This window comes from Physella acuta, unplaced genomic scaffold, assembly GCF_028476545.2.
Source record: "Physella acuta isolate Inbredline_101_S28 unplaced genomic scaffold, ASM2847654v3 ptg000027l, whole genome shotgun sequence".
Classification (NCBI taxonomy): domain Eukaryota; kingdom Metazoa; phylum Mollusca; class Gastropoda; family Physidae; genus Physella; species Physella acuta.
In genome coordinates this window covers 259,837-274,341 of record NW_026731547.1, presented here as the reverse complement: position 1 = coordinate 274,341, position 14,505 = coordinate 259,837, and the positions used below count along the sequence as shown (strand labels likewise).

The following is a 14,505-nucleotide window of genomic DNA, read 5'->3' as shown; positions in this document are numbered from 1 at the left end:
AATCTTATTTTAGTGCTTTTTAATTCAATGGGGGTCGCGTGCTACTTACTTTTTATAAAAGAGGTCGCCATTCGAAGAAGTTTGGGAACCACTGATCTAGACAGAGAGAGACAGAGGAAGACAGAGGAAAAAAGGTAAATAAAAGAGTGTAAAAATGCATTTCACTTAAAATTGCATTGCATGTTTCTAAAAGTTGGCTATGGAATGATTTAAAATTTTTAAAATCATAATAACAGTGATCCTAGGTATTTGATCATCATTTAACATGTTAATAAAAATAAAACGCATATGCCTATGGTTACATAATGTACTTTGTTTAAAAATTATATACTCATGTCAGAATGTATCATGGTTGTGTAAATATATATAAACTTACTTTAAAATAAAACAAAATAGACAATTACTAATTGTTGTTGTTAAGTTGAGACACATTTTCAAAATTTAAAAAAAAGTCATCATTCCCATGCTGTGTGGGATGGTTAAAATAATAAATTTTATCAGAAAACAAAACCCGAATGTCTGAAAAGTTACACGTTCAGCAATATACAATTTAAACGCAAAAAGTTAATTATATTAAGCTTTCGTTTTGAAACTGTAGCAAGGTTATGCCACGCCCTAGTTGTATGTGCTAGGGAAACTCTTGTTGTTAGAATGGTTCTATATGAAGAATAATGCAATTTTTAAACCTTAAATGTGAATAAATAAGCGTATTATCGGTATGGTCATATAATTAATGTGCTACAAAATGAAATGAATGTGTATGTTAAGGAAGTGGAATTTTCAAACGAAATATTTTTGCTTCCATTTAAGAAAAAAATGAAAAAAAAAAATTTGTTTTCCGAAAATTCATAAAACTCGTAATATAAAAAAAGTAAACACACGAAAGGTTATCAAAATTTTAATTATGTATTTCCAACCAAAAATGTAAGATAATAAAACTATTATAATTGTTAAAATACTTGGTTTTAATAAAGATAAATATTGTAAAAACCGAGAATAAAAATGTGTTGGTGCCTAAAAAGTAATCAGCTTATTGTGTTATTATATTATACATAGTTTACACATAAAATTAAATGTATCAATATTTAATTTTTAAAAAATCTAACCAATTAATAGTATTTTGATGCAAGGAAGAAATATTAGAAGATACAAAGTATTGCTATCAATAAAAAGTAGATACACCAGGAACTCTAGTGCGGTTAGAAGTAAATTTCATTGATAATTAAATACATTTTGGTATTAAAGGTACCTAAATGTAATTAAACTTAATAGTATAGTAAAGTAGGATAACAACATCATCTAGTTAATGGTCGTTATCTAAAATATTTTAAATTGCTATTCCGTTTCGCTAATACAAGTCAAAATGGTAAAATAAAAACAATGCAAATGAATTTAAGAAAATATGTGGATGAGGACTTTTTCAAAATGATGGTTTACGAGTGCAACATTTTAACAATTTCATAAACTTTACCAAATGTGTTAGTAAATTTACATTTGCACTCAAATTTTAGGTGATATTCATTAAATCAAATAATATACAACATTAGTATGGTCACAAAATATTTCAAATGAATACTGATTTTATAAATACAAATGTTATCCAATTCATTTTAAAAAAACGTTACCGTAAAAATTAAACGTAAAGCAAACAAAAGGTTAAACACTATTTTTTGTTTTTTCTTGGCACAACATTTCTACCGCGATGTGCGGATATAATAATAAAAATTATTGCGAGACGTACTAAACACAGATCAGTAAAATTATAACTATAAAAATATTTGTGAGAAGATGATACGAAGGTAAAAAATTCATTGATTACCTTCAAAGTAAAGAAGTCCAAAAAATTGTTATATGTAAAGTTGTAATTGTTTTTCAATTCGGTATTAATAAAGATTTATAAATCACTTCCACTATTTAATTGTTTTAAAATAAAACGTCAATGTAATTTTTTTACACTAATATCAAAGTTCGCGAAGGATTAAATGGAAATCACATAAACCACACATGCTTTGTTTGAAGTAGAAAAATAAAAGTACTGTTAATAAACCACAATCCATTTCATTAGAAAAATAAGAAAAGAATACATCATATTGATGGCGCGTTTGAATATCGATACTGCCTGTTCAAGAGGATATGTCTTCTCACCATATAGTTGCACAATACGTCTGCTTTCTGAAGAACGATCGATGAAAATGTATTAGTTTAATTATTTATCTAATTATAACGAAAATCGGTTTGTAGTTTTAAGTCTATTCAGTGTTGTTTTGGTTGTATATGTGTAATTAAAGTGATAGTTTGTTGAATCATGCAACAAATGTAAAATTTTTATTTAATTGCTATTTAAAGAGATCTAATAAGATACACGAATTAGTTAAAGTAAGATAATTTGCAGCGTTGAAATTGAAATGTTTTGTGCTAATTTATTTGTAGACATGAGCTATGCTGCCGATGTTTCCAGAAGGAATTATGTTTATCTGCAGTGAATGTAGTGTTTATACAGACGGCAAGGTAGAGATCAGAACCTTAATCAAGACCCCAGGTCTTCTAACCTAACAGCATTTAACCTTCAAACTAGGAGTTGTGTAGCACTGTGTAAAAACGCCTACTAAAAAGAATGTCTAGTTAATAACAAGTGTTAGAAATGTTAGAGTATTCATCATGGTCCAGTTTACATTTGCTAATAAGCACTGCAACACACACACCCACTCACACACAAACACACACACTCTCACACACACACTCACACACACACGTGAGTGTATCCGTCTGTTTTTAATTTTTTTTTACATTAATTCATCTTTACCAGGTAAATATTGACAGCCGTATGTGTATCTGCTCTCATCTCGATTGTCGACATAAGCAGCACCACAACAATACCAACCAGAGTACGTGACTTGAAACTGATTGATGCTCAGACCTATAGTGGCAACAAACTTCATGTTGAATGTAACGCGGTCTGTTACAGGTCTCGGTCCGTTCATGAAATAATTCCTTTTTTGCGTCCAACTGGGTTTGGTTATATGTGTTAAGGCCTTGTAGAAGTTGGAAAAAAAAACGATTTTAATACAACATAATACCTTAATGGGCTATTATTTCCAGATTATAATTGTGTGATCTTTAAACACGAAAAAAATATACAAAATACATTGTCAAAAAAGATTTAAAAAAAAAACGTTTTAATAACAAGTATTTATATAATTATGCAGTAAAAAGGAGAAAATAAATAGTTTTCTTTAATTTAATAATTATACACTACTATTTAATGAGCTGTAAAGAAAGGCGTGGGTAGCTTCGTACATTTTTGTAAATTTATTTATTACTTAATATATTAACCTACGCTTATCTTTACAGTTATTTAAATAGTAGAGCATTATTATGTATTTAAAGAAAATATTTTTTTTCTCATTTTCAGCGCATTATTATTTAAAAGCAAAGCATGTTATTTAAACATTTTTACAAGCTTTTATTTAATTCGATTCCTCGTCAGTCTGTCATCAGTCTGTCGTCAGTCTGTCTAGATCGAATTGCAGACACTTCTAACTGACAGATATGGTTCGTAGCTGGTACGTGGCTCAAGACATGAAGACAATGCAACATGACATAAATTTGACTTAATTAACGGAATTTAAAATTTTGTAAATTACCTAGCACGATAAAGGAAAGTATTTTGCTTTATTTTTATCAAATAAAGTTATACTTTATGTGCTGGGTAATAAATGTACTTTAATTGTGTTATTTTATACATTACGTTAATTAAAACGATTTGTTAAAAAAAGGACAAAACATTATTGAATTATCTAGGTGTCAATTAAATGCATGTATACAAATTACGTCTTCCAGAAATATACAAACATTTTCTCAACAAAAGCACATACACAGTATCTCTCTTCTTTATAAATCTACATAAACGAGCTAGTGCCTTCTGTGCTATATGCAGCAGTTTACGTCCACTTATGCCTAAAGTATGTTTCAATACTAACTATATAAGTTCCGCGTGGTCGAGTCGGTAAAGCTCATGGTTCTTAAACCGAAAAGTCTCGAGTTCAAACCTTTGGGCAGATGGGGCTCGACAGCAACTCTGCCTTGTTCGTTCTTTGTTGGACAAAGGCTATGGAAGCAAACCCAAAAATGAAAAGCAACATGTGATGGAGAACGCAGTAGACTAGTTATATTCGTCTTTTAAACGCATGCTACACCAACATCTAAAGGTAAAAGCTCTAGCTATGCACATTATTAAAGGCGTTTCAAATTATACAATTTCGTGTTACATTTCTTACAGTTGTATTTCCAGGATCTCCTGAAATGTCATACATAAGCATAGAACTTGGCTCCGTCTCGTGTTTATTCCACGTTAACATCAGATATTCCAAGCCTGACGCTGTAATTGGTACCCCAGCCAAATCAGCGTCGCATGATACTGTCACATATTCTCCCGGGATGGCTACACTTGGATGGATTATGGCTTTGTTACCAACTAGAGATATAGAATATGAAGATAATAACTGTGTTTGTTTAAGATAAACAGCAATAAATGTAAGTATTTTTGAATTTCGTATACCATACGTTTTGACTCTAGTCAAAGGTTAATGCGATAAACAAAAAGTAAACAAAAAAACTAGCATCTATATGGGTCAATTTTGTTTTTATTAATTTAAATCCAGAGCGGCAGCGCAATTAAAAAAACATTTTGAAGTTGGAATAAAATTTAAAAAAAAAAGTAATATTTTAAACGTGAATGTAATATTTGCAAATGCAGAGAATGTTTTTTTTTCTTAAAGACGAACTTTTTATTTATTTACGTCAACCCACCATTTAGCCCTTAAATTTCACCTATATAAGACACTATCTAACTGATTGTATCGTAGATAGTTAATTGTATTTCTTTAAACCTCACGTTTACTCAAAACATTTCTGGGAAATATTTCTAAAAAACATTTACATTCAAAGACATGACGATGTTTCACAATGCTTGTTTTCATTTTCAAAGAGAAAATGAAAATAAAACAAAAATATGTTAGGCTTTATTTTCAAACTTTTTGTTTCATCTCCGAAAATACTTCAATCATAAAATTCGTCAAATACTTGGAAAAGTCATACATAAAACACACGAATAAATTTTTATAACGACATTTTATTGTATAACATCGCAAATTATTTAAAATTTTTAAAGTGTATATTGCGAGTATTCTGGCAGGGAGCAATTAATTTCTAGCGCCATTGATGTCGATTTTTATTTTTACGTGTTTGTGTTAATGATGATTTACTTACCTCTAATGTCTTGACATCTACTGCTAGCTTCATAACTTGACTGTGAGTCGGAGTATGCGATTTCACAACAAAACACGCCTCTATCAGCGGTGCTAGCATGGGGTACGTCGATTCGCATACGAAATTTGTTCCTATGCAACAAGCCATACTTGTTTTTCGGTCCTACTCCATAAAAGGTAACGCCCCAATCTGGACTGTCGCCAATCTTATGAAAGATAAGACAGTTTAATTTTATTTTAATTCAAATAAAATACAATTTTAAACTATAGTTTTATATTTAAAAATACATATAATACAAATATTAAAAGCCGATGTAAGATAAAATATCCGTTAATGAGGTCGGCGTTGAAAGGTCGGTTAAGCTCATAGAAAAGTCCAGAGTTCGAACCCCCGGGCAGATAAAGGATAGCTAGGTACATCAACCCATCTAGGAGAGACAACTCCAAAATGAAATTTGTTTGTTCTTGGTTGGACAAAGGCTATGGAAGCAAATTTAACAAGAAAAGCTAGCAGAAATCGAAGTCAACGACCTACATGGTGCAATTCAAGTTCGAACCCCCAGGCAGATAAGGATAAGCAAATTTAACTAGAAAATCGTAGTGAATGACCTGCATGGCGCAATTCAAGTTGACACGTGATACTTAATTGTGTTGGAGGGGATCCCTTCCAACACTAGAATTAAGAGCGACAAAGAAGAAAAAAGAAGAATGCAACAAAATAATTTTAAAAAGGTGTGTGTGTTGGCGTGCCATCTGCTTTATAAGCACATTATAAGTAAAACAGATGTGTGTTTTAATAGTCAAATATGTTCCAAATATTACTTTGTATCTAATTAGTTATGTTTTTCATAATAAAAAAAATCCCAAAATGATCTTTCTATCGTGAAATAGTCACACTTATGAATACAGATTCGCAACGTGCACGTTAATACAGACACTAACCTCAGAAGAGTACGGAAAATCTTGTAAGTAGCCGTAGGTCACTGAAGATCCACTCGGTGATTTCAAGGACATTTGAATACTTATGATTCCCTTTATATTTTCTGGAACCCAGGCAATGTCGGCATCACAGAAAGCAGAAAATGGTGCGCCATCCTTAACCACAGGTGGGGCGACAGATTTCTCTGGAACTGTACAATGAAAATTACTTTCATGAGAACATAACTGGCAACCGTTACACAAGTGGTCGGCGTGGTCGAGTCGGTAAACCGAAAAGTCTCGAGTTCGAACCCTCAGGCAGATGAGGCTCGTTAGCTAAGGACAGCCACTCTTCTAAGAGAGACAACTCCAAAATCAAACAACTGCTACCTTGAAGTTTTTTCTTTGGAAGCAAATCCAAATAGTGCAGGCATTGGTTACATTTAAAAAATAATATAAAAAACTGTAAGCCTACTACACGTCAATTGATATTCACATTTTAGTTTTCATGAATATTTACTAAAATGTGTATATCAATTGATATGTGTGGTACGCTTTTTTTGGTGAGATATCAGCATCGCGGTTAACACTAGTTTAACCGAAACAATATTTTGGTAGCACTGCGCATCACAGTTGTACGTTACTATTAGTCACATTTGTTGGCGAGGGGCTGTTAAACATAAAGCTTCTAAACTTCTACGTCTGGGCTCTAAACTAAACTATAACCACAACGTTGTGATTATAGTTTCGTTTTTACTTTTTTTTTTCAGATGCATTGTTTGCAATGTATCTTTTAATCAAAAACTATCCTCGGCGTTAATGCTAATGAGCCCACTTTAACAAGGTTTACCGTAATTTCTATTTTCCCCTGTATTTACTTTCCTCTAAATGACAAGCACATTTCAAACATTAACACACAATAATCTAAGTGCAACAAGCATACAAATAAACACTGTAAAACTATGAATAAAACGTATAAAAGCAAACCTCCTACACAGCCACCATGCGCTGACCAATACGTTCTTACACCATTAAACATACACTGGACAGTTGTAGCACCATGAACAATGTAGCCATCGTTACACAGAAACGCACAGTTGGTTCCGTAGTTTTTTTCGCAATTCGTTCTCCATTCTCCATTATGAATGGTTGGTAGCTCTCCACAGTGCATAACTTAAATAAAATAGTTTTAATTATTTAAACATGTTATAACTTACCTTTCCAAAACTTAGTGTTTTTTTAAAAAACAAAAGCTTTTAGGCGATAACATTTATATTGTTTAGTACATCAGTTGTTTCAAAAAACATTTGTTGGCAAATTAAAATTACACGTCTCCTTTAAATTGCTGATGCTTAAGACGCTTATAATTTAACTAAGCCAACGTAGAAATATGCAGGTCAGTTTCTTCGCAGAAAACTTACCGCAAGTGACCATCAACGTTTAGATGTTTTAATTAAAAAGGGTTGTACTTTTGTAAAAAAAACGGGGACATTTTTTTTTTACTACTTCTAATTTAAACATGTGAATATTTTTTTGTGAATGGGTTTCTTTAATTGACTCGGCCGCATACGGAATTTGGTGTCAGCTTCTTTGACTCTGCTGAGGGCAGAAAACTGACAGCGAGTTAACGCCTACTTACATAAACATAAAGTATTTTAAAAAAAACAACATGTATTACATTATATTATTTTTCAATCTATATAAAATAAAATTATCAGCTTACTAGAACACCTTCCAGGATCTGACCAATGACCGTCGTCCTTACAATGCGTGTACGTAAGACCGTTGGCTTTGAAGCCCCAATCACAGACAAAGTGACACATTTCATTCTTATCACCAACACACGGCAACGTCCAACTGCTGTTTGTAACAACTGGTGGGGGCCCACAGAACGAGCCAGTGGCTAAGGTAGAACAAACGTCGTTAAATAAACCAGACTTTTTTTTAGATCTATGACCCTTTTGATACAGCACATTGTTGAATGATTGTCCTGCCTGCTCGCAACATAGTCAAAAGCCTGTGTTACGTAATATACATCCGGCTCAATAAAACTTGCATGAGCCATATAACTGTTTATTAACCTACTTACCAGCCCTATAATAGGTGACCTCCAGCCTCTGTTAGGGAGACTACATTGCTTTTCTTCGCTACGTGCGTTTTATGATGTGTGCGTCGCTGTGGGCCTAGACACTTCGCCTTGTAAACTTCTAGCAGAAAGTGTAAGGTCTAGTTGAATGTTAGTTCATGGCAACTATATGCCCCAACCAAAGAGTTGATGAAAAAAAACCATGCACAGTAATGGCTTAGTGGTAGAACGCTAGACTGCTAATCCGAAAGTATCGAGTTCGAATCCCGATTCAAGTCAATAGAACGTCCCCCAGTCCCACCGGCTTTGATGGGTACCTAACTCATGTTAGGAAAAGTAAAAGTGGTTTGGCATAGTGCTGACCACACTATCCATTTATAAGCCGAGGTCATGTAAACAGTTGGACTCTACTTCATTTGCCCTATGGACAGTCAGGTTTGAATAATAAACAATGATTTATTATTGTCGTTGCATAATGTGCACACTCACGTAACTGTTATTTCAGTTCCGGGTAGAGACAAACATTGCAGAATAAACTGGACACAATAAGCAATAGAACAACACACACACATATATATATATATATATATATATATATATATATATATATATATATATATATATATATATATATATATATACATCAAATACCTCCATGTAAGGAAATTAAAATGACGAGTACAAATATCCACTTCACCATCAGGAACATTATTTCCATTGGTTTCACCGGTTAATAAAATAGGACACACGTGTCTGTTATGTGGTTCATACTGCAATGAAATATATAATTGTGATGTTAAGGTATTGATAATTAACTGTGCTATTATTTTCTCGAAAGCAAAGAGTACTTAAAATTATAATAAAAAATACCCTATTTAACATATAAGAGTAAAAACATCGATGTAACGTCTATAATTATTCCGGAAAAGTGCAGTCATTGTTTAGTTGATTTTGTTTATTTATAATACATCGATATTATTAGCACACAATCAGTCAATCAATTATTACTAGGGGTCGTTGAGGCACCTTAGTTGATTCTATTTATAATTTTCAGTCATCTATTTCTTTTTTTTACTGCCCTAAAGTTATACAACGGGCTGCCCTGCCCAATCTTTGAAGTCATCCATCTGACGTTTTTACCATACCTCACCCTCCTGGCTTACATTATTGTTTTGGATAGGCCGTTAGTTCTTGTGGCATGGGGGTCGTCCATAAATGACGTCACACTCGCATTTGGGAGGGGGGGGGGGTCGGTAATTTTGTGACGATGTGTGATGAGAGGGAGGTGGGGGGGTTAGATGGTGCGACGTCACACATTTGCTTTATAGATAAGAAATGTTAGAAAACGAATTTTCGACGTTATTTAGCGTTTTAGAAAACAGTTTTAATAAATTAAAATAAGAATTGATTAAATACTCTATTTTGACATATTTCAGTCAAGATTTTGGCAAAATATCGATGTTTTTAAAAAAAATTCAACTGCAATTTTGATGGGGGTTGTGGCTGAGGTGTGACATCATTTTAGGGGGGTCTGGCTTTTTGCGACGACGTGTGACGGAGGGGAGGGGGTAAAAATCGTCAAAAAAGCGTGACGTCATTTATATATGACCCCCATGCCTATACCATCTTAATTTTCTTTTTTTGACAATACTCAGTAGATTTTCAAAGAAACAAATTACATTAGTGATCCTCTTCATTAGTTATGTATCTCTACCCCAATACCCCTCGGGTTGTTGGTCATGATCATTGTTTTGTCGGCATTGATTTCCATGCCGTATGTATTGTTGTTCTGTCCAATCGATCTACCAATTCTCGCTCAACTACATGCGATTGCAGCAGCTAAGCGTAGTTTGGTAATAATGCTTTCGCCGATGCTGACCCAGCTAGCATGGTCTTCTATGACCCGTTTTAAAGAGATATTGAAAAGAACGGGACAGAGCAAGCAAACATGTCTGGCGCTTTGAGTTGTTCGCCTTTGTGTTGTTGAAAACTACTGCCATGGTTGATCTCTAGTACGCATTGAAATTTGAGCTCAAGTCGTATTTATGCATGGTAGCCCACCGTGCATCATGTCATACTCTGCCAAATTCCTTCTTAAAATCTAATCCATCAAAACGTGATAAAGATGTGGCCGGCGTTGTAGGTATTTTTCGCTAAGTAACATACAATTTGCTTAGTTGTGCTGAGTCACTGTCTGACGCTTGCTTTTGCTACACCTATGCAGTGGCGTAGCCAGGAACGTCTCAAGGGGGGGGGTTCCAATTTTTACCAGGGGACAAACTTTCGATTTGCACCCCCCATCATACTTTATATATATAACGAGGGGTCTATGGGGGGGGGTTATGACCCCCCTAACACCCCCCTGCCTACGCCACTGCACCTATGAACTTTTCAGCTTGTGGCTTTAGTCTATTTAGTATTAACTTAAGAAGGATTTTGCTTGGATGACTTATAAGACTCAAAGTAGTAGTATAATATATCTTTTGTTGCTTATTTATTTGAGCATTGTTTGCTGTTTATATAAAGACAATTTTATTTCTGTTTTTAATGTAATAATCCGGCAGACCACGATCTCAAATTACATTTTTCGACACGCTATTTGTCTCAAATGTACATACAACATGCTGCTAGTTACTGTTGCTAATTATTGTTAATACTAATCATTGTTGTTACTTTAAGACATGTGTTCATGATGAAATAAGCTTAAAACCATATATAATACACTCCGCACTTTATATAGCCTACACTTAAAAGAAATTCATCAATAGCTTAAACAATGTTTTACAGTAACACATCTTTACAAATCCATACTAACATAAGTTAACATCCTCCTACATCATTCCGGAATATTTACGCTGTGTTGGGATTTTAGCTAAAAAAAATAGAACATATGGTAAATAAGCCTATACTACTATCTACACATATAGAAATGTGTGGCGAGCAAGATGAGATATTGCCTGCCCATTACTAGATCTACATCTAGATCTATCATTTCTCCAATCAACCGATCTGTGTCCTTACACGAGTCTATTCTTGCGATTAGGTGTATTGTTGTGTTAGTTTATGCTTATGCTAATCACTTAAATTTACCAACATTTACTTTCTGTTATAGTTGTGTTACAAATATAAGGCCGTGCACCATGTAAAAAACTCTAATCATGTAGATATAGGCCTTCATGTTTATCACATTCACTTGTTTTGTTGTTCAATGTCACATTCACCACTGCTTGACTTCTTCCGTTTTCTTTGTGTGCAGCACAAAAATAAAAGGTTAATGTGCAAAAGCGGACATTAGAATGTCATGCAATTTGTTTGTGAATATTTTCAAAATTTGATAGTCTTTTCCAAATTTGTTCATCAACTCATTTATTTATTCTGAACACTGAGAACCAATAGAGCAAAACAATTAGAAGTAAAATACATAAATAATTGAATCAAGTTAAACTTATTTGATGTACCCTTTGCTATACTTTTTTCATGCCGTGCATAACGATCAAAGCTACTGTAATTGTATTTCGTTTTTGGCTAATTATAGGTTACTAGTTACATATAGATAAAATCTCTTTCTCACTTGCCAAGTAAGGAAGAACAATGTTTCTGTGCTGTCTCTATAGCAGAGTTCAGTATAACATTTTAGTTAAAACTTATAATAATTTTGGTGGAAACAAATGGAATTTTACAGAATATGTACACTTATCACAAGTTTACTTTGATATTTTCTGCAATCTTTTAAATGTAGTTTCGTATTTTTACTTTCTCGTATATGAAATTTAGAGGAAGTATTGTAATCGTACAGAAAATCGAAATCAAGATTTTCACAAATCCCGGCCTTTAACACTTCCCTGAGTCGAAAAAAGTAGTTTTGCAATTTTGTCTGAATGTGTGTGTGTGTGTGTGCGTGTGTGCGTGTATGTACGCATGTGTCGGTCTGTAAACACGATAACTCAAGTACCGTTACATCTAGGTTAATAAAATTTAATACATAAGTTTTATATCAAATATGTAGTTGTGAATTAATTTTTCAGCATTTCCATAAACCGAAAGTGGAATTTTCAACATCTGTGGACATAAAACCAGATCTGTCATTATCAACTTTTGAAAATATAAATCAGGGTGTATCAACACTTTCAACATTTCAGGATTTCTATACAAAATGGTTTAAATACACAAGTAAACTTTTCATCAAATTCAGCTGTTTGTGAGCATAAAAAAATACACTTAGGCATAGAATAATATGAATGTTTATTTTAGCTACCCTGTGTAGACATGATACATTTTACACAGTAGATGAACAATGTCAAGTTTCTCATAAAAATTCACACTCATGTCATGAGCTCTTGCGAAAAAAAAAATACTATTGAATAATAATTATTTATTCAGGAGTAAAGTAATTAAAAAAAAATAAAACAATGCTGTTATTAAAATACATAGTGAGTTACAAATGACTTTCCAAAAAACATTGTTTTCTAAAAAAATGTTCTTCATAATTTATTGCTTAGCATATGTGATTAATTATTATTCGGAATAAAATTTAAAACTTGCATACTTATGCAACCGTTCATTACATTTTGTACCTATGATTGATAACTTTAGCTAACAGATATTAGCCTACTCTTTTTATGCTTATGAACTTGTACTGTCTATACTGATTGGTGACTGCAGTTTTACCTCAGAGGCGTAGCGGTCCCTTCCGGCGCCCGGAGACAAACTTTCAATATGACACCCCCAGAGGACAAACTTTCAATTCAGATCCCTCCCCCATATATTGTTATATTTATAATACAAAACTGCAGCTAAAATGAGCTTTTAATTTTTTAACCCATTTTGGCGCCCCTTGGGTTGGCGCCCGGGGACATATGTACCCCCCTCCCCATCGCTACGCCTCTGTAATACATATCTTTCTACAATAAAATGTTCAAGGTTTTCTTGAAGTTAAGGGGGCAGTATCACCCAGACATTTGAAAATTGACGAAAAAATTTGCCAAAAAAAACTATTATACATACACACATACTTTTTTTACCATAATAGTAACTATCAAGGAGCTATAAAACAGCACATAAAAGAAAGTTAACGTATGATGCAAAAAAAATTTTATAAATAATTTTACCAAAACATTTTTAATAAGTTATTTTTGGCTGCGCTTTTCCAACATTTAGGCCCTTCCTGCTGAAAATACTCTAGGAGATGCATAACAAGGTAGCTTATGTCTGGAACTAGGAGTATACACTGTTAAAATTTTGAAATTTTTAGAATTTTTCAAAGTCAGACCAAAAAAATTGAACTTTGAAATTTTCTAAAAACTTAATTTTTTTTTTTGTTTTTTTTTTTTTTTTTTTTTTTTTTTTTTTTTTTTTTACGTCTCAGTGTTGTAGATTTGACTTTCAGCGCGCCCAGCCAATGAGTGGTGGCAGTAGCTGATTTTTTTTTTTTTTTTTTTTTTTTTTTTTTTTTTTTTTTTTGATTTTTACTACGTTCATCATGCGACATAAGAAGACTTCTTAAAAACTTTATCCCTCGATAGAATTTTACGATTTTAGTTCCGGACATAGCCATTAACGCAAGGAACGTTTATACCAAATTTTAAGTACTTTATTTATGGTTTCGGAAAATTGTTTACAAACAAATTCAAAATGTAATAAAATAATTTTTTGAAAATTTGTTGCTATACATATACCCTACAATTTATATACTGTATTATAGCAGAAGAAACGATACTACTGCTGTACAATTTTGACATGTGTATGTCGAATAGTTTTCTTTTGGTGAATGTTTTTGTTTACCTCCCTTAGTCTGGGTGATACTGCCCCCTTAAACCAAGTGATATACGTATATATGAGAAAGTAAAAAAATCGAGATTTTTGCAAATCTCGACGTTTTACACCTCACTGATACGGAAAAACATAATTTTGCAACCTTGTCCGTATGTCTGTGTGTCTGTGTGTCTGTGTGTCTCTGTGTGTGTAAAAGCGAAAACTTGAGTACCGTTACAGCTAGGTCGATGAAATTTCATATATAAGTATTATATTAAAATCGTAGATCCGTATCAACTTTTGAGCGATTTCCGATAACCGGAAGTGGTACTTTTTCTACTTTGAATTTTTCAAAAGCCTATAACTTGAGTACTATTTCAGATAGATAAATGAAATTTGATATGTAAGTAAAAGATCTAATTCTCTACTTTCTATCAAATATTGAGTAATTTTCATTGACCGGAAGTACTAATTTACGCTATT

At 32.9% G+C, this 14,505-nt stretch overlaps 1 protein-coding gene across 1 annotated transcript; it reads right to left on the bottom strand.

The window, feature by feature from the left end:
* Positions 1–951: 951 nt before the first annotated feature.
* Positions 952–8,084, bottom strand: LOC131941083 (uncharacterized). Its single transcript, XM_059300075.1, has 7 exons — positions 7,909–8,084; positions 7,173–7,358; positions 6,210–6,397; positions 5,269–5,473; positions 4,278–4,474; positions 2,804–3,032; positions 952–2,172 (listed from the first exon to the last, which is right to left on the bottom strand). Exons 1-7 carry the CDS (start codon positions 8,006–8,008, stop codon positions 2,039–2,041), a joined length of 1,239 nt encoding a protein of 412 aa, XP_059156058.1. The 5' UTR covers positions 8,009–8,084; the 3' UTR covers positions 952–2,038.
* Positions 8,085–14,505: the final 6,421 nt, after the last annotated feature.